Source organism: Jaculus jaculus, chromosome 5 (assembly GCF_020740685.1).
Source record: "Jaculus jaculus isolate mJacJac1 chromosome 5, mJacJac1.mat.Y.cur, whole genome shotgun sequence".
Lineage (NCBI taxonomy): Eukaryota > Metazoa > Chordata > Mammalia > Rodentia > Dipodidae > Jaculus > Jaculus jaculus.
Genome location: NC_059106.1, coordinates 47,451,929 through 47,476,127, shown reverse-complemented (window position 1 = coordinate 47,476,127; position 24,199 = coordinate 47,451,929). Strand labels below are relative to the sequence as shown.

Below are 24,199 nucleotides of genomic sequence, written 5' to 3'. Positions count from 1 at the left end.
AGAAGATTCTTTACCAAAAGTGAGAGTAGCATTAATATAAGAGTATGAACATTAGCCGGGCGTGGTGGCGCACACCTTTAATCCCAGCGCTTAGGAGGCAGAGGTAGGAACATTGCAGTGAGTTCGAGGCCACCCTGAGACTATATAGTGAATTCCAGGTCAGCCTGGGCTAGAGTGAGACCCTACCTCAAAAAACAAAACAAACAAAAAAAAAAAGAGTATGAACATTAAGAGAAGTGCTTACTGGGCAGTTTGATAAGCATAGCATATATATTTAGCCAGACAGCAGCAGACGTTATACCCTTAGGGCTCATGACTACCCCAGTTTTAAGTTTTCAGTATCAGAGATGTATTCTCTTCCATGGAGCGGGTCTCCAGTCCAGTTAGGGGGGCAGTTGGTTTCCACCATGACGGACATGCCACTATTGCACCTGTTGGCTCATTTGGCCTGGCTGGCCAAATATAAGGCTTGCAGTGTCCACTGTTGAGTATCTTCACTAGGGATTTCTCTCTCCCATTGAACTGCATGCAGAATGGCTTCTTCCACCTTTCTGCTGGCTGGTCTACATGGAAAAGGTTATCAGCTCAGTTCCAAAAAATGTTTTTAAATACTGGTTAGAATTGCCAGGCTGAGCACTGTGTTTTTGTGTTGACACATTCCTACTCCTGTAGGTAATGCCAATAAACTCATTGCTTCACCAAACTGGACTGTGTTTTTTTTTTTTTTTTTGTTTGTTTGTTTGTTTGTTTTGGTTGGTTGGTTTTTTCGAGGTAGGGTCTCACTCTAGCCCAGGCTGACCTGGAATTCTCAGGATTGCCAAAACTCACATCGATCCTCCCACCTCTGCCTCCTGAGTGCTGCTGGGGTTAAAGGTATGCAACACCACACCATGCCTGGCTGGAATTTTTTTTTAAATTATTTTGGTTTTTTCAAGGTAGGGTCTAACTCTAGCCCAGGCTGACCTGGAACTCACTCTGTAGACCCACGCTGGCCTCACAGAATCCTCTCTGCCTTCCAAGTCCTGGGATTAAAGCTGTGTGCATTACATGCAGCCTTGTGTAGGAATTTTCACTTTGGTTGTTATCTATGCTATCTACGTTATCAAAGGGTGAACAGATGTCCTTTCTAGTTGTCCCACCCAAAATTAACACAACAACCAAACACTTGGTCTGGGGAGATGGCTGTGCAGTTAAAGATCCTTTCTTGCCAAGCTTGTAGGCCTGTGTTCAGTTTCCTGACAACCACATCAAGTCAGATGCGAAAAGTGGTCCAAGTGTCTCTTACTATTTGCAAGGGGTGAGAAGAGACCCTAGTGTGTGCTACCACACCTGGCAATGCTCAGCTATTCTAATGTCTCCATCACTGTTAACCCACAGTGTGTGGCAGACAGACGTGCCCACGGATCTTTATATAAGACATAAACCAAAGCCAGGCATGGTGGCATAAGTCTTCAGTTCCAGCACTTCGGAGGCTGAGGTTGGAGGTTCAGGATCTCTGGAGTTCGACACCAGCCTGGGGCTACACAGTGAGTTCCAGGTGAGCCTGGGCTACAGTGTGCGCCTTCCTGGAATGAAACAAAGCGATAAAGGTGTCATCTGGAAGGCAGGAACAGCTCCGTCCTCCTTATCTGAGCACCTCTTTCAGGTGACCCTTGAGAAAGTAGACACCATTCATGGAGAGAACCTGGAGTCTTCTGAGTTTGGAGGACTGAGAGAAGAATTGGGTGCCAAAGTTCTCCATCTCTGGCGAAAGCTCTCCCCAGATGGGGACAGTCTTGTAGACTCCAGCGAGAAGGAATCTGCGCAGATTTCTCATCTGGCCCAGGTAAGGTGTGAAGCAGGCCAGGGCTTCCAGCTCCCACAGCGCATTCAGTTCCAGCTCCTCGATGGAGTCTGGCTGGAAAATTTTCAGGATCTCGACGACAGTGTTGACGGGCAGGGCCCAGATCTCCATCTTCTTACAGTGCAGCTGGAGGGAGCTTTGTCTCTGCCAGGCCCACCGCACAGGTAGGCTTGGTGTTCCTCCAGAAAGGGGAGCCTGAGGTAGAGGTCAGCCAGCACGGAGCGGGGCCGCTTCACCTGAAGGCCCTGCAGGGATGGCTTAGGTGTGATTGAGCTGAGCTGCCACCATTCTCAACTCCAGCCCAGACCTTCCAGAAGTTCTGGTGCACGTTCCGCAAATGCAGCCCTTATAGTTTGCACTTCCTGTGGGTCAAACTGGTAGTCTTTGAATATAGGCTAGGACCCAAGATATACTCAGCCTTTATTTTATTTTATATTTATTATTATTATTGTTTTGTTGTTTCAAGGTAGGGTCTATCTCTAGTCCAAGCTGACCTGGGATTCACTCTGTAGTCCCAGACTAGGCTTAAACTCATAGTGATCTTGCTTCTGCCTCAAAGTGCTGGTATTAAAGGTGTGCGCCATCATGCCCTGTTCCATGAGTTTATTCCACACCCAACATGTCAGCTTTTCCATCCTTTGCCTGTCTTAAGAATTTAGATATATACATACATTTACATATATGTGTGTGTATGTATGTATGTATATAAAATAATATGTGTGTATATTGTGATTTTTTTAAATTTTATTTATTTATTTATTTGAGAGCGACAGCCACAGAGAGAAAGACAGATAGAGGGAGAGAGAGAGAATGGGCGCGCCAGGGCTTCCAGCCTCTGCAAACGAACTCCAGACGCGTGCGCCCCCTTGTGCATCTGGCTAACGTGGGACCTGGGGAACCGAGCCTCGAACCGGGGTCCTTAGGCTTCACAGGCAAGCGCTTAACCGCTAAGCCATCTCTCCAGCCCTATATTGTGATTTTTAAATATTTATTTTATTTGCAAATAGAGACTGAGAGAGAATGGGTGCATCAGGGCCTCTAGCCTTTTTTTGCAAATGAACTCTAGATACCTGAGTCATTTTGTGCTTCTGGCTTTACTTGGGCACTGGGGAATGGAATGCAGGTCATTAGGGCCTGGTGCATTATTGCATACAGCTGGCACAGGGGGCACCGGAGATCTCAGGTGGGCGTCTGATGACCCTCTCCCACACTTTCTCTTATGAGTTGTCCCAGCTTGTTTTGATAAAGTGGCTCACTGCTTTCAATGCAGAGAGGTATTTTGCCATATAACACCCACCCAGAGTCTCTGTCTAAGTAAATCATGGTTAGGAGAATCTGTGAAATGAGTGCTGTTACTTTTTTGTTTTGTTTTGTTTTGTTTTTTGAGGTAGGGTCTCACTCTGGTCCAGGCTGACCTGGAATTCACTATGGAGTCTCAGGGTGGCCTCGAACTCATGGCAGTCCTCCTACCTCTGCCTCTGGAGTGCTGGGATTAAAGGTGTGCGCCACCACGCCCGGCTCTCTTTCTCAAATGAATAAATAAAAAAAATTAAAAGGAAAAAACAACTTTGAGGTGGGGTGGTGGCGCACACCTTTAATCCCAGCACTCGGGACATGGATAACTGAGTTCAAGGCCACCCTGAGACAACATAGTAAATTCCAGGTCATACTGGGCTAGGGCCAAATCCTACCTTGAAAAACCAAACAGAAAAAACAAACAAACAAATAAAACAACTTTGAGCCTGGTGTGCTGGTGCTCTTCTGTATCCCAGGATTTGTGAGGATGGCAGAAAGATTGTAAATTGGATGCCAGCCAGGGCTACATAGTAAGATATGTGTAATTACCCCAATACCATAAAAACCAAAAAAATCTTTTCATAGTAGGGTCTCACTCTAGCCCAGGTTGACCTGGAACTTTTTCTGTAGTCCTTAGCTGCCTCCAACTTTCAGGGATACTCCTACTGTATTAAAGGTGTGTTTTGTTTTGTTGTAGCTTGTTTTTAAAAAAAATATTTATTTTTATTTATTAGAGACAGAGAGAGGGAGAGAGAATTAGAAAGAGAGAGTGAGAATGGGTAAGCCAGGGCCTCTAGCCACTGCAAATGAACTCCAGACACATGTGCCACCATGTGCATCTAATTTACATGGGACCTGGAGAGTTGAACTGGGTCCTTAGGCTTTGTAGGCATGCGCCATTAACTGCTAAGCCATCTCTCCAGCCCAGTAGCTTGTTTTTTTGTTGTTGTTGTTAGTTTAATATTTTAATTTATTTGAGAAAGAGAGAGGCAGAGAGGATGGGTGCATCAGAGCCACCTAGATGCATGTGCCACCTAGTGCAGCTGGCTTTACATGGGTACTGGGGACAAAACTGGCTCCTTTGGCTTTGCAGGCAAGCACCTTAGCCATAAAGCCATCACTCCAGACCATGTTTTATTTTACAAGGTAGGGTCTCGCTCTAATCCAGGGTGGCCTTGAACTCACAGCAATCCTCCTACCTCTGCCTCCAGAGTGCTGGGATTAAAGGCGTGCGCCACCATGCCTGGCTGGCCTGCCTATCAATCTTCAGTTCATATTATCAGGCAGCTGTGGTTTGCTGCCTCTTTCTCTCTCAAATACATAAGTAAATAAACAAATATTTAAAAAATGTAAACAGGGATGAAGAGATGGTTTAGTGCTTAAGGTACGTGCCTACAAAGCCAAAGAACCCAGGTTCGATTCCCCAGGACCCATGTAAGCCAGATGCACAAGGTGGTACATGCTACCAAAAAATAAATACAACAAAGAAAAACTATGATACTTGGCGCCTTTTGGTGTCTGTATGAGGAACACACTAAACACTTTTGTGTCTCACACTCAAAAGTCTGAAGGTGAAATCCTGGGATCATGGCGCCCGCCAGTGGTCCCCGTTTCTCTGGAGGCTGAAGCAGAAAGCTTCTGTGTTGGAGGCATCATTATAAATTCACTGAGGGTGAGGCCACGCGGAGCCCTTGTAATCGTTAAGTCCTAGTTCTTTCCCCTGTGACAGCAAACATGCTGAAGTCCGTAGCGGGAGGTTTGTGACTCAAGTATGATTGGAGCCTGATCCCCGGAAAGATGGCTGTGAGTCGATAGGCCAATAAAAGTTTTGGAGGAGTGGTGCGATTGCCCCTTGCAGAGGTGAAGCTGCCATTTTGTCCCCCTCCATTGTTCCTGCTACCTAAGATGGTGTCCCTGGAGCCGGCGCCCGGGACCTGTAGCATCTGAAGGCTTACTTCCCGTTTGCTTGTTTGCTTTGGTCATGTTTAGGGAGCAGTTTATTTATTCATTGACCACTTCCATGCTTGTAAACAAAATCCCATGATAATGCCCTCCCTCCCCCCACTTTCCCCTTTGAAACTCCACTCTCCATCACATCCCCTCCCCCACTCAATCAGTTGATCTTTTCCTCCTATTATGGTGGTCTTGTGTAGGTAGTGTCAGGCACTGTGAGGTCATGGATACCCAGGCCATTTTGTGTCTGGAGGAGCACACTGTAAAGAGTCCTACCCTTCCTTTGGCTCTTAGATTCTTTCCGCCACCTCTTCTGCAATGGACCCTGAGCCTTGGAAGGTCTGATAGAGATATTGCGGTGCTAAGCACTTAGGGAGCAGTTTAAAAGGGACAACATGATAACTGCTGTGTTTAGCTTCACATGAAGGGCCACATAGGTGGGGGCTTCAACTGAACAAGGTCCTCTTATGATGAAGCTACCCACCTTCCAAGTTCCTGACCTCAAAGCCTTGATCCTCCCATCTCTGCCTCCCCAGTGCCGGGAATTGCAGGCCACCACACTGGTTCAGTATTTCAGGCCCTCTCGCAACAGAGGCAAAGCAAGGAGAATGTGGTATCAACCAAGGTTTGAAGCATGGTTTCAGCCCACAGACATCCTGTCTATTAATGTGTGACCTTTGTAGTTCTGAGGGCGAAACACAAATGGTTTCATTTGTTCCTGATAGTAGACAGAAAAAGATAGCCTGAAAAAATAATTGTAGTGATGGGGCTGTGGAGATGGCTCAGCAGTTAAAGGTGCTTACTTGCAAAACCTGCGGCCAGGATTCAATTCCCCAGTACCCACAGCAAGATAGATACAAAACGTGGTGCATACCTCTGGTGTCTTCGCAGCAGCAAGAAAGCTTAGTATTCCTACACATGTGCATTCGTGACCTCACAGTGGTTCTCCTTACTCCCACAAGCCCTACATAATTCTGAGCCCATTGGCATTTTGACATAGAGGAGAGAAGGACAAAAAGGAAGATCATTGTGAGTTCAAGGCCACCGTGAGACTACGAAGTGAATTCCAGGTCAAACCTAAGGGCCCAGGTTTGATTCCTGGACCCAGGTAAGCCAGATGCACAAGGCATTGTGTACTTCTGGAGTCCATTTGCAGTGGTTGAGGGAGCTGGGGAGATGGTTCAGCAACTAAAGCCATTTGCTTGCAAAGCTTACCAGCTCATGTTCATTTCCCCAACGCCCATGTAAAGCCATACCCACAAAGTGATGCATATGTTGGAGGTTGTTTGCAGCGGCAACTGGTCCTGGTATAACCATATTCTGTCTCTCAAATAAATTAAAAAAAATGAAAAATGTAGGTTGGAGAGATGGCTTAGTGGTTAAGGTACTTGCCTGCAAAGCCAAAGGACCTCACTTCGATTCCTCAAGACCCATGTAAACCAGATGCACAAGGTGGCATATGCACCTGGAGTTCATTTGCAGTGGCTGGAAGCCCTGGCAAGCCCATTCTCTCTCTCTTTCTCTCAGCCTCTTTCCCTCTCTCAAATAAATAAATAAAAGTAAATTAAAACTTTGTTTTGTTTTAAAAAATTGAAATACGTTTAAAAGTGTTTAAAAAAATTAAGGGCTGGAGAAACAGATTAGTGGTTAATCCATTTGCCTACAAAGCCTGAGGAGCCAGGTGTGATTCCGTAGTACCCACCTAAATCAGCTGCACATGTTGGCACATGCATCTGGATTTCCTTTGCTGTGGCTAGAGGCCTTTGTAGGCCCATTCTCTTTCTCTTTGCTTCTTTCTCTTTCTCAAATAAATAAATAAATAAAAATTGCTGAGGGTGGTGGCGCACACCTTTACTCCTAGCACTGGGAGGCAGAGGTAGGAGGATCTGCCACAAGTTCAAGGCCACCCTGAGACTATATAGTGAATTCTAGGTCAGCCTGAGCTACAGTGAGACCATACCTAGAAAAACAAATAATAATAACAATAATGATAATGATAAATTAAATTAAGAAAGTCTTTATAAAAAATTTAAGGCCCCAAACCTCAAAAAAAAAAAAAAAACACCTATAAGAACAATCACTTCCCAGGAATGGTTGCTTTATGCCTATCATCCTAATACTGATGACATGAAGGCAGAAAATTTGGAAGTTTAAGGCAAGCCTTGGCTACATAGCTGAGTTCTAGGTCAGACTAGGTAATAAGAAACCGTGTCTCTAAAAATGAGGGAGAGTGCCAGGCATGGCGTCAGGAGGCTGCCGAAGGAGGATCACTGAGAGTTTGAGGCTCGCCTGGGGCTACAGTAAGTTCCAGGTCAGCCTTGGCTAGAGAGAGACTATGTCTCAGGAAAATAAAGCAACAAAAAAAATGGGGCTCAAGAGGAGACTGAGATGATAGAATGCTTATGTGGCACATGGGAAGCCCAGCACTCAATCCGGAGGATGGCAAAAAGCAGGCATGGTGGGCCATCCCTGTCACACCCGCGCTCCACATGTCAGGCCAGGCCTCTGTCACGGCATTGTATCCTCATCCCTAATTTTCTTTTTCTTTCTTTTAAAATAAATATTTATTTACTTATTTGCAAGTAGAGAGAATGAGAATGGGCACGTCAGGGCCTAGGGCTACCACAAACAAGCCCAGACACGCGTGTCACTTTGTGCATTTGGCTTTATGTGGGTACTGGGAAATCGAACCCAGGCTGTCAGGCACTGCAAGGAAATGCCTCTAACCACTGAGCAATCTCTCTAGACCTAGTTTTTTTTCTTTCTGGTTTTCCTTTTTTTTTTTTTTTTTTGGTTTTTCGAGGTAGGGTCTCACTCTAGCCCAGGCTGACCTGGAATTCACTATGGAGTCTCAGGGTGGCCTCGAACTCATGGTGATCCTCCTACCTCTGCCTCCCGAGTGCTGGGATTAAAGGTGTGCGCCACCACGCCCGGCTCTGACCTAGTTTTTTTGTTTGTTTGTTTGAGGTAGAGTCTAGCCCAGGCTGGCCTGGAATTCACTATCATGTCAAGATGGCTTCAAACTCACGATCATCCTCTGACCTCTGCCTCCCAAGTGCTGGGATTAAAGGCGTGCACCACCACGTCCAGCTTTCCAGCCGTAGTTTTTATGACTATGTGGTTATGCCAGGACACCTTACCCCTAGCAAAGGAACTCCAGACACATACACCACTTTATACATCTATCTTTATTTGGGTACTGGGGAACTGAACTCAAGATGGCATGGGTTTTTTTTGTTTGTTTGTTTTTTTCTGGTCTTTTCGAGGTAGGGTCTCACTCTAGCTCACCTGGAATTCACTGTGTAGTCCTAAGGTGGTCTCAAACTCAAACCTCTACCTACCTCCCAAGTTTAAAGGATTAAAGGTGTGCGCCACCACACCTGGCATAAGATGGCAGGTTTTGCAAGCAAGCCCCTTTTACTACTGAGCCATGTCCTCAGCTCCCATTTATTGAATTAATTTTTTAAAATTTCTATTATTATTAGGTTTTATTGAGGTAGAGTCTCATTCCAGTCCAAGCGGACCTGGAACTCAGTCTATAGCTCCAGGCTGGCCTCGAACTCACAATGATCTTCCTACCTCTGCCTCCCATTTGTTGGTGTACTGGGATTAAAGGCATATGGCACCACTCTGGGCTTTTTTATTTTATTTTATTTTATTTTATTTTATTTTATTTTATTTTATTTTATTTTATTTTATTTTATTTTATTTTATTTTATTTTATTTTATTTTATTTTATTTTATTTTTTGAGGCAGAATCACACGCTGCAGCCCAGACAGGTCTAGAATCCATTAGGTAGCCTAGGTTGGAATCCAAGGCCAGATAGCAACCAGTCAATATCTGGATGGAGGGAGTGGTCAGGCCCTCCAGGTCTGAAAGGTAATGTAGATTGAAACTATGGAAGCTGGCAAATTGGACAGCAAGCAACATGGAGAACTGTATCCCCATCCCCAAGAATGGGAACCTTGAGTTTTTTCTGTCAGGTTTCTTCCCACAGCTGTCATTTCTCCGGCAACCTTGCGATCCAGACAGCATGAATGACCCTTCATAAAAGAGCATCATCGTAAAAGGCTTGCGGACATGTTAAAGACAGTCAGACACACAGCCCTGTAAGCCTGGCTCTTCAGGCCCTGAGGGAGGAGAATCAGATATTCACGGCCTACCTGCACACATCTGGCCGCAACTGTCTGACTGACAGTCCAGTCTTTGTCTCCCATGATTCCCTTCCTGAACTCACCACTTCAGATGAACTAACTATGGTAGTGTGAATGTGGTAGTTGGATGTGTGGCCATATAGACTCAGGTGTTTATTAAACTTGAGCTTGTACCTTGAACCCCTAGCAGGCAGATCCCTGCTACAGGAGGCATGTCATTTGGAGAAGATCTTGGAGTCCAGCCCTAAGGTGTATGGAGAGCAGTTCAGAGCGCCGGCTGTTAGATGTCTTCCTGCTTGTATGGTCTCCCTGCTTATATGGGTCTATGGTGCTTCCCTGGATCTGTGAGCCTGAAATAAACCCTTTCCTTCCATAAATAAAATAAAATAAAATAAAAATAAATTCAAGGTTTACATGAGTTCATATAGCCTGCCTAGGCACCTTAATAAAACCTTGTTTCAATAGAAAAAACAAAGGTCAGGTGTGATGGTGCATACCTTTAATCCCAGCACTCTGGAGGCTGAGGTGGGAAGATCTTTGTGGGTTTGAGGCTAGCCTGAAACTAAATAGTGAATTTCAGGTCAGCCTAGGCTAGAATGAGAACCTGCCTCAAATCATCCCCCCAAAATGAAGTAAAGGTCTAGGAAAATATCTCAGTGATTATTTGCTTGTAAAGCCTACTGTCTGGGTTCATTTTCCCAATACCCATGTAAAGCCAGACACAAAAAGTGGTGTAATTAAAGCTCGGCATGTGTTGTACATTCCTCTAATACCAGTGCTCTGGGGGCAAAGGTAGGAGTTTGAGGCTATCCTGAGACTACATAGTAAATTGAATTCCACATCAGCCTGGGCTAGAGCGAGACCCTATTAAAATTAAAAAAAAAAATGGCAGGCTGGAGAGATGGCTTAGTGGTTGAGGCTTTTTGCTTACAAACCCTAAGAACTCATGTTTGAATCTCTGGGTCCCATGTAGCCAGACACATAGTGATGTAAGCATCTTTTTTTTTTTTTTTTTGAGGTAGGGTCTCACTCCAGCCCAGGCTGACCTGGAACTCACTATGTAGTCTCAGGGCAGCCTCAAACTCACTTTGATTCTCCCACCTCTGCCTCCCGAGTGCTGGGATTAAAGGCATGCGCCCACCACGCCTGGCTATGTAAGCATTTTTAAAACGTTAAAAATAGATAAATGAGGGCTGGAGAGATGGCTTAGCGGTTAAGCGCTTGCCTGTGAAGCCTAAGGACCCTGGTTTGAGGCTCGGTTCCCCAGGTCCCACGTTAGCCAGATGCACAAGGGGGCGCACGCGTCTGGAGTTCCTTTGCAGAGGCTGGAAGCCCTGGCGCGCCCATTCTCTCTCTCTCCCTCTATCTGTCTTTCTCTCTGTGTCTGTCGCTCTCAAATAAATAAATAATTTAAAAAATAGATAAATGAATATATGACACAACCATTGGGTGTTCATTTGCAGTGAGTGATGAGACTCATGTGAGCCAAACATATGTAAAAAAAAATACTTTTTTTTGACGTAAGTCTCACTTTAGCCCGGGCTGACCTGAAACTCACTCTGTAGTTCCATGCTGGTCTTGAACTCATGGTGATCCTCCTACCTCTGCCTCTTGAGTGCTGGGATTAAAGACATGTGCCAACATGCCTAGCAATAAATAAGTTTTAAACAATCAGAAAAATAAAAATGGGGCTGGAGAGATGGCTCAGCAATTAAAGGCATTTGCTTGCAAAGTCTAAAGGCCTGGGTCTAATCGCCCCAGTACCCATGTAAAGCCCACAATACAAAGTGGCAAATGTGTCTGTAGTTTGTTTATAGTGGCAAGAGGCCCTAGAGTGTCTTCTCTCTCTTTGTTTGCCTCTTTTTTGTTTGTTTGTTTCTTTTTCTTTTTTTTGAGGAATGGTCATGGTCTTGCTCTAGCCCAGGCTGACTTGGAATTCACCATATAGTTTCAGTGGCCTTGAACTCACAGTGATCCTTTTACCTAGGCCTCCAGAGTACTTGGATTAAAGGTATGTGCCACTACGCCCAGCAATAACAATATTTTTATTTATTTATTTATTTGAGAGAGGAAGAGAGTGAGAATGGGTGCACCAGGGCCCCAGGCCACTGCAAACTAACTCCAGATGCATGTGCTACCATGTGCTTCTGGCTTACGTGGGATCTGGAGAATCGAACCTGGGTCTTTAGGCTTCACAGGCATTCACCTTAACTGCTAAGCCATCTCTTCAGCCCAATAAAAAAATATATATATATTTTGGTTTTTCGAGGTAGGGTCTCTGGTCCAGGCTGACCTGGAATTAACTCTGTAGTCTCAGAGTGGCCTTGAACTCACGGCGATCCTCCTACCTCTGCCTCCTGAGTGCTGAGATTAAAAGCGTGCGCCACCATGCCCGGCCAATAAAAAAAAATTTTTTTTGCCTTTTTGATTGTTTTAATTTGTACCTTGTGCATGTCAGGATATATACATCAAAAATTATTTATTTGTGCTGGGCGTGGTGGCACACACCTTTAAAAATTTAAAAAAATTTTTTGGTTTATTTTTACTTATTTTTTAAAAAATTTTTATTAGCATTTTCCATGATTATAAAAAAAATCCCATGCTAATTCCCTCCCTCCCCCCACACTTGTAATCCCCGTACTCAGGAGGGGTGAGGTAGGAGGATTGGTGTGAGTTTGAGACCAGCCTGGGACTATAGAGTGAGATCTAGGTCAGCCTGAGCTAGAATGACCCCTACCTCAAAAAATCTAAAAAAAAGAGAAGAAAGAAAGAAACTAAATGAATTAATAAATTTCAGAGCCAGGTGTGGTGGTGCACACCTTTAATCCCAGCACTCAGGAGGCAGAGGTAGGAGGATTGCTGTGAGTTCCAGGCCAACCTGAGACTACATAGTGAATTCTAGATCAACCTGGGTCAGAGTAAAACCCTGCCTTGTAAAACCAAAAGCAAAATTATTTAAAAATACATTTCAGTATTTGTGTAGTGAATCATCAAATGGGACCCAAACTGTCACCCAGTTATCAGCTCTTTTGCATAGAGCTGTGCCTCAATCCTCAGATTCACAGCCAGGATTAACTGGGTGGGGACTCCAACCCTACCTCAGCATCCACCCTGCTGGGGTATAAATGAGAAACACCAGCCCAGCTTGTTCCTTAAGATCCTTCACTGCGAGGCTGTGAGAGGAGGATCCCTGGGAATTTTAGGCCGGCCTGGGACAGTGAGATCCTGTCTCACGCAAAGCAAAGATCTATCTAAAATTTCAGAGGATTCACTGCCTGGCCCTGCTGGGATCCCAGAACCCTGCCATTGGAGCCCGGATCAGGTAAGACTCTCAATCCTTCAAAGACATCAGGACCCCGGGCTCATCAGCATAGCGAGTCTCTGCTGGAGACATTCGACCCCGAGGTGACACTGAGAATTTTAATTTCTATCTCTCCCATTGAGTAGATTAAGGCTTTCTTATAATTTTTTTTTTTTAAATGTCTTGCAAGCAGAGAGAGTTGGGCAAGCCCAGGGTCTTCCTGCTTCAGAAGAAGGAGCATGCTGCTTTGTGCAGCTGGTCTTATGTGGGTACCGGGGAATTGAACCAGGCTGTCAGACTTCTCAAGCAAGCACCTTTAGCTACTTGAGCCGCATCCCTAGCCCAGATTTAAGGCTTTTTGACTCTAAATGCAGCTGTCCCTTCATTCACTCAGATGCCTGTTTTTTGGTTTTTCGAGGTAGGGTCTCACTGTAGCCCAGGCTGACCTGGACTTCACTATGTAGGCTCAGGGTGGCCTCGAGCTCATGGCAATCCTGCCTCTGCCTCCCGAGTGCTGGGATTAAAGACATGCGCTGTCATGCCTGGCTTTCAGATGCCTTTTTTAAATTTGTTAATTTGTAAGTATTATTTTGGGTGTTTGTGGGGAGCATGTAGCAAAGTCTTGCTATGTTGCCCAGACTGTCCTGGAAGTGACTATGTGGTTTAGTCTGGAATTTGCAATCTTGCGCCTCTCCTGATCCTGGGATTACAAGCACTTCTCACTGTGCCCGGCCCGGTCTCAGCCTCCCAGTTGCTGGCATTACAGACTCAGCCTTGAATTGTGCTGTGTTTTGGGAGGCTTGCAGTGTCCACTGTTGAGTCTCTTCACTGGTGATTTGTTTCTCTTCCACTGAGCTGCATGTGGCGTGGCTTTTTCCAGCTTTCTGTCAGCTGGTCTACATGGAGGTTTTCAGCTCAGCTTCAGTAGAATTTCTCAGTGGCCTTGCAGCCCAAGTATGTGGAGTCTTCAGCAATAGGGTCTTACCATTATCTATTCCTGGCTGGAAACCAAGGGCCTTGGCCATAGCCTGTAATGTTTTGGGGGAATCGGGGACCTCCCTGGCCAACAGCTCACTGGAAGGTATCCCATCTCTGGTACTGAAAATTATCTAGTAACAATCTATGGCTCCTGAATGTTCCATTGTCCAAAAAAGTTGGTTTCCATGTGACTTATTTATATCCTCTTAGATTTTGATTAGCCCTCCCTCCACCTTTCCTTTACTCAATCTCTTTCTCTGCGCCACCAGGCCCGGCCTTTGCTTTGTTTTGTGAGTTTGTTTTGTTTTTCGAGGTAGGGTCTCACTCTAGCCTAGGTTTACTTATTCACTATGTAGTCTCAGGGTAGCTTTGAACTCATGGTGATCTCCCTAGTGCTGGGATTAAAGGCATGAGCCACCATGCCTGGCTTGTTTTGCGAGTTTTTGTAGGTCTCACTCTGTAGTCCAGGCTGGCATGAATTTTGGGCATAATTTATCTTCCTCAGCGTTAGGATTCACTGATCTGAGGCATCCTTCTCAGCTCATTTTAAATTGCTTTTCTAGGGAGTGAGGTAGTGTATTGAGTCAGGGTCTTGTGTTGTTCACACTAGGTGATGGTGAACTCCTGTGTCAACCTGTCAACTGCTGAATGAGGCCTGGGCCACCGTGTCTGGCTTAATATTTCTTTGTTACTTTTTTTAAAATTATTTTTATTTATTTGAAAGTAACAGAGAAAGAGGCAGATAGAGACAGAATGGGCGTGCCAGGGCCTCCAGCCACTGCAAACGAACTCCAGACACGTGCACCCCCTTGTGCATCTGGCTAACGTAGGTCCTGGGGAATCGAGCCTCGAACCGGGGTCCTTAGGTTTCACAGGCAAGCGCTTAACCGCTTAGGCATCTCTGCAGCCCTGTTACTGTTTTTTTGAGGTAGAGTCTCTATCTAGCCCAGGCTGACCTGGCGCTCACAGCTATCCTACTGTCTCCTGAGCGCTGAAATTACACGCCCGGCTCTCCAGCCCTTTTTTGTTTCTCCCCCTCCACCCCTCCCAGGGAGTTTGGCCTTGAACTCCTAGCCCAGGCTGACTTGGAATTCACTATGTAGTTTCTGGGTGGCCTCAGACGCATAGTGATACTTTTCCCTCTGCTTCCCAAGTACTGGGATTAAAGGTTTGCTCAACCACGCCGTGCTAGCCTTTTCTTTTTTACACCTGGACTCCTGTGGCATTGAACTGATCCCTCTTCCTCTGACTCAGATTCCTGGGATTACTGGCATGTAAACACACCCTAATGAATATTCATGTTTTTTATTGTTGCCTGTTCTCCCCCACACCTTTAGATCCCCCTAGGCCGGGCACACTAGTTTTGGCTGATCTGGAACTCACTTTATACAGCCAGACTGGCCTTGAATTTATAGCAATCTTCTTACCTCAGCCTCCCAAGTGCTAGGACTACAAGAGTACACCACCATGCCCAGAGAGCCAGAGATTTTGCTGTGTGTGTGTTTTTTTTTTCAAGGTAAGGTCTCACTCTAGCCCAGGCTGACCTGGAACTGATTCTGTAGTTCAGTCTGTCTGAAATTAAAGGTGATCCTTCCCCCGCCTTCTAACATACTCAGCTCTGAATTTCTCCATAATAGATTAGTGGTGGTTTTATAAAAAAACACATTTGCCAGGCGTGGTGGTGCACACCTTTAATCCCAGCACTGAGGAGGCAGAAGTAGGAGGATCACCGTGAGTTCAAGGCCACCCTGAGACTCCATAGTGAATTCCAGGTCAGCCTGGGCTAGAATGAGACCCTACCTTGAAAAACTTCAACAAACAAACCAAAAAACATTTACTTAAGAAAGAGGGAGAGAGAATGAATTGGCATGCCAAGGCCTCTAGCCACTGCAAATACAAACTCCAGATGCATATGCCATCATTTGCACCTGGTTTATGTGGGTCCTGGGGAATCAAACGTGTATCTGAAGGTGCATGCAAGCACCTTACTTAACCAGTAAGCCATCTCTCCAACCCCCCCCACCTTTTTTAAAGAATTTTTTTTTTTTTTTTTGAGGTAGGGTCTCACTCTAGCCCAGGCTGACCTGGAATTCACTATGGAGTTTCAGGGTGGCCTCGAACTCACGGCAATCCGCCTACCTCTGCCTCCCGAGTGCTGGGATTAAAGGCGTGCGCCACCACGCCCGGCTAAAGAAATTTTTTATATTCATGGCGATCCTCTTACCTTAGCTTCCCTTACCAAATGCTGAGATTAAAAGCCTGTGTCACCATACCCAGTTTGTTTTGTCCCCTCCCCCACCTTATGTAGTCTCACCCTAGCCCAGGCTGTCCTAGAACTCACAGTGATCCTCCTACCTCTGCCTTCCCTCCCAAATGCTGGGATTAAAGGTGTGTACTACTACACCTGGCCTTAATAGTAGTTTAGAAAGAGGACTGGAAAAAGAAAGGTATGATAACTCAGGCCACTAATCTAAGCTGTTCTGGAAACTGAGGCAGTAGAATTGCAAGTTAGGTCAGCCAGGGAAATTTGGTAAGAGTCTGTCTCAAGTTAAAATGAAAATAGGGGCTGTAGAGATGGTGCAGCAGTTAAAGGGGCTTGCTCACAAAGCCTGAGGGCTCGCGTTCCGTTCCCCGGTACCCACCTAAAGCCAGATGCACAGTGGCCTGTGTGTGCAGAGTTTGCTTGCAGTGACAAGAGGCCGTGCTGTGTTCATTCCTATCTGCCTCTAAGAAATAAAATAGAGTAAGCCAGGCCATGGTAGTGAACACCTAGAATTTCAGGATATAGAATAATGGCATATAAGGATCCCCAGTTTAAGGCTACCCTGAATACTGGGCACTGTGCTGTCACCTCTAGAAAGGCAGAGGGACACATCCAGGTGGATGACCTGGAAAGGGAGCCTGCTGTGGGCAGAGCAGACCCACTGAGGGTGGGTAGTGTTTCTTCCTTCGAACACCCACCAGTGCTAAGAAGAGGGGACGAGAAAGATCTTCCTCAGTAAGAAATGGAGGAAAGGAATCTCAGTGGCAGAATACTTGCCTAGTATACCCTAAACCCTGAGTATAGTTGTTACTAAAACAACCCAGAAGCTTAATACTTTATTTTGCTTTATTCTACGTTATTTTTTCCGTTTTTTTTTTATTTTTATTTTTTGGTTTTTCTAGGTAGGATCTTTCTCTAGCCCAGGCTGACCTGGAATTCACTGTGTAGTCTCAGGCTGTCCTTGAACTCACAGCGATCTTCCTACCTCTGCCTTCCCAGTGCTGGGATTCAAGATGTGAGCCACCATGCCCAGCTTATTATCTTTTTTTCTTTGAGGTAGGGTCTGACTCTAGTCCAGGCTGACCTGGAATTGACTGTAATGTCAAGGTGGCCTGGAACGCACCTCTGCCTCCTTAGTGCTGGGGTTAAAAGCATGAGCCACCACACCTGGCTATTTTGTATTTTTGAAGAGTTTCACTGCATATCTGCCTGAAACTCACTATGTAGACTATATTGTCCTCAAACTTGGTAATCCTCCTGTCTGTTTATTCACTTGAGAGAAAATGGTGTGCCAGGGTCTCTAGCCACTACAAATGAACTCCAGACACATCTGTGCCAACATGTGCATCTGGGTTATGTGGGTTCTGGGGAATTGAACCTGAGTCCTTAGGTTTCATAGGCAAGCACCTAATCACTAAGCCATCTCTCCAACCCTTTATATTTTAAAATATTATTTATTTTATTTTTGAGCAAAAGAGAGAGAGGCAGAGAGAATGGGTGCTCCAGGGTCTTCAGCCATTGCAAATGTGCCACCTGGTGCATCTGTCTTATGTGGGTCCTGGAGAATCAAACTGGGGTCCTTAGTCTTCACAGGCAAGTGTCTTAACTGCTAAGCCATCTCTCCAGCCCAAGTCTTTATTTTTTTTATATTTTATTTTTATTTATTTATTTGAGAAAGAGGCAGAGACAGAATGGGCATACCAGGGCCTGTAGCCACTGCAAACAAACTCTAGATGCATGTGCTACCTTGTGTGTCTGGCTTACATGGGTACTGGGGAATTGAACCTGTGTCCATAGGCTTCACAGGCAAGTGCCTTAACCACCAAGCCATCTCTCCAGCCCCAAGAACTGTTCTTTCAAAGTATTGTATTGAGGGCCATTCCAGTCTAACAGGATTCTTCCTGTGTAAGACAGATGCATTAGAACTTCCTCCCTTGCTTGGATTGTCCATCTTTCCAGCTATCATACTGATGTAGATCCCTTAAAATTGTCCCTTAAAATTGTCCTTTAAGCCAGGCATGGTGGCATATACCTTTAATTCCAACTGTGAGTTTGAGGCCACCCTGAGACTGCATAGTGAATTCCAGATCAGCCTGGGCTACAGCATGACCCTACCTCCAAGGACCAAAAGAAAAAAAGTATTTTATAGTGATTTGCACCTGGCTTGGGGTGTTTTTCATGCGTGTTTGTTAGCAGGCTGTCTTATTGTATCTCCCAGACTGGCGGTGAATTCTCAGTCCTCCTGCATCCCACTCCCAAGTTCTGGGATATAGAGAACTCCAGCACCAGGTTCTATGCTTTTGAAAATTAAAATAAAAACGTCTCTTTCACAGATTCTCCTCAGTGTTCTCAGCCAGGTTCAGTTACTGGGACAGAGAATGTGGGTAGGGTAGTGATACTGCCGTTAGCCACCTTCGAGGGCCTAGAATGGTCGTCAGAGGTGGTTCAACGTAAAGAAATGGGGCTCAGCTTTCAGGACCCAGTGTTGGGACTAGCTGGGACAATGATTACTCTGCCTAAGTTGGTGTTTGTGGGAGGCTCACCATGCTGCCAATCATGGTGCCTTTGAGACCCTCAGATAATGAATGGAATGGGGTAAACTGAGGTCTCTCCATGGTTGTCAGAGCAGTGACTGTAGAATGGAAGAGAACTGTCCCAGACCTTGGCATTAACGAAGACTCTCCCTGGCTGCTTCCCCAGCATCCTCCCCGCGTATCTTTCAGGATGAACGTCCAGGTCCTGCCCACGCTTGTGCAGCTGGCAAAGGAGAGCCTGCTGAAGAAGGAAAACTTGTCCATCTCTGATCTGGAGGACCTGCCTGGGGAGCTCTTCCCGTCACTCTTCAAGGAGGCCTTTGACAGCAGAAAACTGACCATACTGAGGGCGATGGTGGCAGTCTGGCCCTTCCCCGTCCTCCCCCTGGGCTCCCTGATGGTAACACTCGACTGGAAGACCACTGTGGCCATGCTTGATGGACTTGATGATCTGCTTGCAATGAAGGTTCCCTCCAGGTGAGTAAGGGCAATTATTGTGGGGATTCCAGGGAAAGGACACCTCAGGACAGGGACAGTGGGTTCAAAATGTGGATCAAAGGCTTCCATGGAATCTTGGATAACAGTAGAATCCTGGGCCATTGCTGAGCCCACGTGAGAAGGAGTCAGCTTTGGTGGACTGCTGAGGGAACCTGACCCCACCACCTACCAGAGGCCATCAGAAGGGGGACCAGGAAGGAGTGAAGCTGGGGGGTGTGCAGTGCAGGGAGGGAAGACAGGGCTACAGAGGCAGCTCGGACAAAGAGCTCTTCCTGACAAGGCAGAAGCACCAGGAGGCGCTTGCATCTGGGGTTCATTTGTAGCAGCAAGAGGCCCTGGCGCACCATTCTCCACTCTTCTCACATACATACACAAAAATTGTATTGAGCCAGGATTTTACTGTAGCTGCAACTCACTTTGTAGTTTCAGGCTAACCTCAAACTCATGGTGATTCTTTTCTACCTCAGGCCTCAAAAAAGATATTTTTTTCTCATTGTTGTTTTTCCCAGATAGGGTCTCACTCTAGTCCAGGCTGATTTGGAATTCACTATGAAGTCTCAGGTTGGCCTCAAACTCACAGTGATCCTCCTGCCTCTACTTCATGAGTGCTGAGATTAAAGGTGTGTGCTACCATACCCGTCAAAAATTAAGAATTCTTAAAATATTTTTTATGGAATGGAGAGATGGCTTAGCAGTTGAGTGCTTGCCTGTGAAGCCTAAGGTCCTGGTTCGAGGCTCAATTCCCCAGGACCCACGTTAGCCAGATGCACAAGGGGGCATGCATCTGGAGTTCGTCAGCAGTGTAGTGTCTGGAGGCCCTGGTGCGCCCATTCTCTCTCCCTTTCTCTGTTGCTCTCAAATAAATGAACAAAAATAAACAAAATTTATGTTCTTGAGAGGTAGAGAATGGGTATGCTAGGGCCTTCAAGGCAAACAAACTCCAGATGCATGTACTCCCTTGTGCATCTGGCTTATATGGGTCCTGAAGAATCAAACTTGGATCCTTTAGCTTTGTAGGCCACACCTTAACCACTAAGCAATCTCTCCAGCCTCCCCCCCCCCCCCGCCTTTGATGTTTTATTTGAGAGAGTCAAAGAGAGAGGGATAGACAGAATGTGCTTGCTAGGGCCTCCAGCTACTGCAAATGAACTCCAGACACATGTACCACCTTGTGCTTATGTGGATCCTGGGGAATTGAACCTGGGTCCTTTGTTTTGCAGGCAGACACCTTAACTGCTAAGCCATCCCTCTAGCCCTAAAAATATTTTATTTATTTACTTGAGAGATGATGAGATGGACAGAGTATGGGCATGTCAGGGCCTTCTGCCACTGCAAATGAACTCCAAACACTGCATCTGGTTTTAAGTGATACTGGGGAATTGAATCCAGGCTTTCAGACTTTGAGAGAGAGAGCGGGCATGCCAGGTCCTCCAGCCACTGCAAACAGATGCATGTTCCACCTTGTGCATCTGGCTAACATGAATTCTGGAGATAGAACTGAGGTCCTTTGGCTTTGCCCGCAAATGTATTAACTTCTAAGCCTTCTCTCCAGCCCTTAAAACAAAATTTATAAACAGAAAGAGAATAGAGACAAGAGAAAGAATGGGCACACCAGGGCCTCCAGCCACTGCAAATATACTCCAGATGCATGTGCCACTGTGCATCTGGGTACTGAGGAATTGAACCTGGGTCATCAGGCTTTGCAGGCAAGCACCTTAAGTGCTAAGCCATCTCTGCAGCACCCAATTTTTTGTTTTTGTTTTTTCTTTTTGTTTTGTTTTGTTCTTCAAGGTAGGGTCTCAATCTAGCACAGGCTGACCTGGAATTTACTATGTAGTCTCAGGGGGGCATTGAATTCAGTGATCCTCCTACCTGTACCTCTTTTTTTAAGTATATTTATTTATTTGAGAGAAAGAGGCAAACAGAAAGAGAATGAGAGAGAGAGAGAGAGAGAGAGAGAGAGAGAGAGAGAGAATGGACATGTCAGGGCTTCCAGCCATTGCAAATTAACTCTAGATGCATGCACCCCCTTGTGCATCTGGCTTACATGGGGCCTGGAGAGTTAAACCAGGATCCTTTGGCTTTGCAGGCAAGTGCCTTAACCACTAAGCCATCTCTCCAGCCCTTATTTTTTGTTTTTCCTTTTAATATCTGAAAATTGCTTAGACAAAGCAAAGAAGGGAAAAATAAATGGAATAAAAGCAGACTCTGTGTTGGGTTCTGGCCTATCTTCCAAGTCTTCTCCCCTTTTGACTCAACAGGAGGTGCAAACTACAAGTCCTGGATTTGCGGATCATGTGCCAGAACTTCTGGATAGCTTGGGCGGGAACAGAAGAGGAGAGCAGCTTCTTAGATGTCATAGCTGATAAGCGGACCTTAGTGAAGCATCCACGATCTGGGGTGAAGCAGCCCATGAAGGTGTCAGTCTTCCTTAGCCTCAGGTCCTGCACTGGGGATATGGACAAAAGCCTCGTGTACCTGTTGCGCTGGGCCAGGCAGAGAAAAGGTTCCGTACAGCTGCTCTGCGAGAAGATGGACATTTGGCCACTGTCCTATTGCAGTCTCTCAGAATATCTGGATCTTGTCCAGCTGGACTCTGTGGAGGAGCTAGAACTGAAAGGAGAGTGGAGTATGAGAAGCCTGGCTCATTTCGGAGTTTACATCCGTCAGATGAGAAATCTGAGCAAGTTCTTTCTCTCTGCCTCTAAAGAGACGAAGCAGTGCTTCAACCCTCCTTCCTCAAAGTTGACCAGGGTGTATATTGACAAGTTTACCTCCCAGTTCTCCCATCTCGGCTGTCTCCGGCATCTGGGTCTCAATGGTGTGAACTTCCTCCGTGACCACCTGGAGAATGTCCTTGGGTAAGGAACTGCAGAAGCTGTTCTTGGTAATCTACAAAAAGCCTTCCTGTTTTGGTTTTTCGAGGTAGGGTTTTGCTCTAGCTCAGGCTGACCTAGAATTCACTATGGAGTCTCAGGGTGGCCTCAAACTAAGTCATGGCAATCCTCCTACCTCTGCCTCCTGAGTGCTGGGATTAAAGGCGTGAGCCACTGTAGTACCCAGCTAAGTCTTCCTTTAAAAAAAAAAAGCATTTTATTAACTTATTTTGGGTTTCCAGGTAGGGTCTCACTCTAGTCCAGGCTGATCTAGAATTCACTATGTAGTCTCAGATCCCAAGTGCTGGGATTAAAGGCATGAGCCACAATGCCTGGTTTATTTATTTATTTATTTGAGAGAGAAAAACAGAATGGGCTTGCCAGGGCCTCTATAGAGTCACTGCAAACGAACTTGAAATGCATGAGCCACCTTGTGCAGCTGGCTTTATGTGGGTACTTGGGGGTCGAACCAAGGTTGTTTGCCTTTGCAGGCAAGTTCCTTAACCGTTGAGCCATGTCTCCAGCCCAAGCCTTCCTTTTTATCTTATCTTGCTTTTTTATTTATTAGAGAGAATGGGTGCACCATGTGCATCTGGCTTGTGTATGTGTTCTGGGGAATTGAACCTGGGTTCTTAGGCTTCACAGGCAGGTGGCTTAACTGCTAAGCCATTTGTCCAGCCCCAACCCTTCCTTTTTTTACACTAATCTTTAGTGGACACCAATGTCTTTGGGGGGAGGGTGGAGAGTTTGGAGACCTATGTCTTTAGCCACTGTGGAGTCAACAGTGAGGGGGACACTCGACCATGTAACCAGTGACCGCGTGTACTCTAGTCTTCCTGTGCCGTCACCTCCGTAAGGGCAGAGGGACGTTTCAAGGTATTTAGGTGGGAAAGGGCCCCCCATGCTAGAGAGCCAGCAGTGGGTGCAACAGATGCTCAGGAAGCCTGCCAGTGCCAAGAGGAGACAGGGGCCCTGAAGGAGGGAAGGGCTCATCCGCGCAGGTGACCTCTGCTGGGGGTGGGGGAGGGGTGCTCTGTGACCAGCACCAGCCTGATTCCCCATGTGGAAAGGCAGTTTAGAACCCTGGGTGGGAAATGTGTCTCTGGAGGGATTTGAGGTTGAGGGGGGTGACGCCTGTGAACAGGACGCGGCAGGCGGTGGCGGCGGTCCTGCCTCCGGAGTGCCCAGGTGCGTGGCGACAGGCCGCCTGGCTCCGTCCACCCTGGGTTTCTCCCGCTCACCTCGTCAGGCTGTGGTTTCCGCTTGCCAGTGAGGACAGGAAGCCGCCCAGCTGTGCACCGGGCCAGTCCCACTGGGATGGTGAAAGACCCCAGCCTAGAGTGAGGAGACCGAGCAGTCTCTCCATCAGGCACCGTCCTGGGCCTTGACCTTCATCCTGCGGTCAGACTGACCTTGGGCCAAGCTGTTGGCTCCTTCCTTGAGGTCATGTCCCGCGTTCCATAATTCTCCACCAGTGTCCAGAACTAACTGTGTGCTCTCTCCCTAGGGGCCTGAAGACTCCCCTGGAGACCTTATCACTCACTAATTGCTTACTTTCTCCAAAGGACTTCAAATATCTGTCTGAGTGCCCAAACATTGGTCAACTAAAACACCTGAACTTGAGTGGTGTCCAGCTTTTCTTTTTACCTCCTCAGAGCTTCCCAGCAGTGCTAGAACGAGTCACAGGCACTCTGCAGACCTTGGACTTGGAGGGCTGTTTGACTAAGGACTTCCAGGTGAACATGCTCCTACCTGCCCTGAGCCGCTGCTCCCAGCTCACCAGGATCAATTTCTATGACAACCGCATCTCCTTGCAAGCCCTGAAGGACCTACTGCTCCACACAGCCAATCTGAGCCAGCTGACCATGGAGCTGTACCCAGCCCCAAGAGAGAGTTATCAGGAGGATGGTGTGTTACTCAATGAGAGATTTGCCCAACTCTGTTCTCAGCTCATGGATACACTGAGGGCCATACGGGAGCCTAAGATAGTCTTGTTTTCCAGCATTTCCTGCCCTTTCTGTCGTTCACGCTTGGTCTGTGACCTGGGTCCCCCTGTGTTTTTCTTTGAGTAGTCAATTAATTGGAAATGACTTCCACATACTGAGATACCAAAGCCAAGGTCAAGAGACTGAGCTCTTGGCATCAATCACTGTTCAGTTGCCATGGGGGCAAAAGTGATGTGTGTTTAAAGTTGGCAAGATTTTTCTTAAGTTTTATCTGGAGAATTGTGGGACCATGGGGACAGGTGTCTTGGATCTGAAATAAAATTCTGAGTTTCTAATTGTGGACACTGGCAATACTGGTGAAATAAAAATATTTTTAAAAAATGATTGGAAACTTTTTAAAAATACTTATTTACTTGAGAGAGTGAGAATGCACACACCAGGGTCTCCAGCCACTGTAAACCCACTCCAGACGCATGTGCCCCCTTGTGCATCTGGCTTACGAGGGTTCTGGGGAATCAAACCAGGGTCCTTTGGCTTTTCAGGCAAACATTTTAAC

General features: G+C 46.4%; 1 protein-coding gene and 1 pseudogene across 1 annotated transcript; one reads left to right on the top strand and one right to left on the bottom strand.

The window, feature by feature from the left end:
* Positions 1-1,624: 1,624 nt before the first annotated feature.
* LOC123460650 lies at positions 1,625-4,728 on the bottom strand (annotated as a pseudogene).
* Positions 4,729-18,513: 13,785 nt separating this feature from the next.
* Positions 18,514-23,769, top strand: LOC101617904 (PRAME family member 12-like). Its single transcript, XM_004657369.2, has 3 exons — positions 18,514-18,800; positions 21,083-21,682; positions 23,205-23,769. Exons 1-3 carry the CDS (start codon positions 18,514-18,516, stop codon positions 23,767-23,769), a joined length of 1,452 nt encoding a protein of 483 aa, XP_004657426.2.
* The last annotated feature ends 430 nt before the right edge of the window (positions 23,770-24,199 follow it).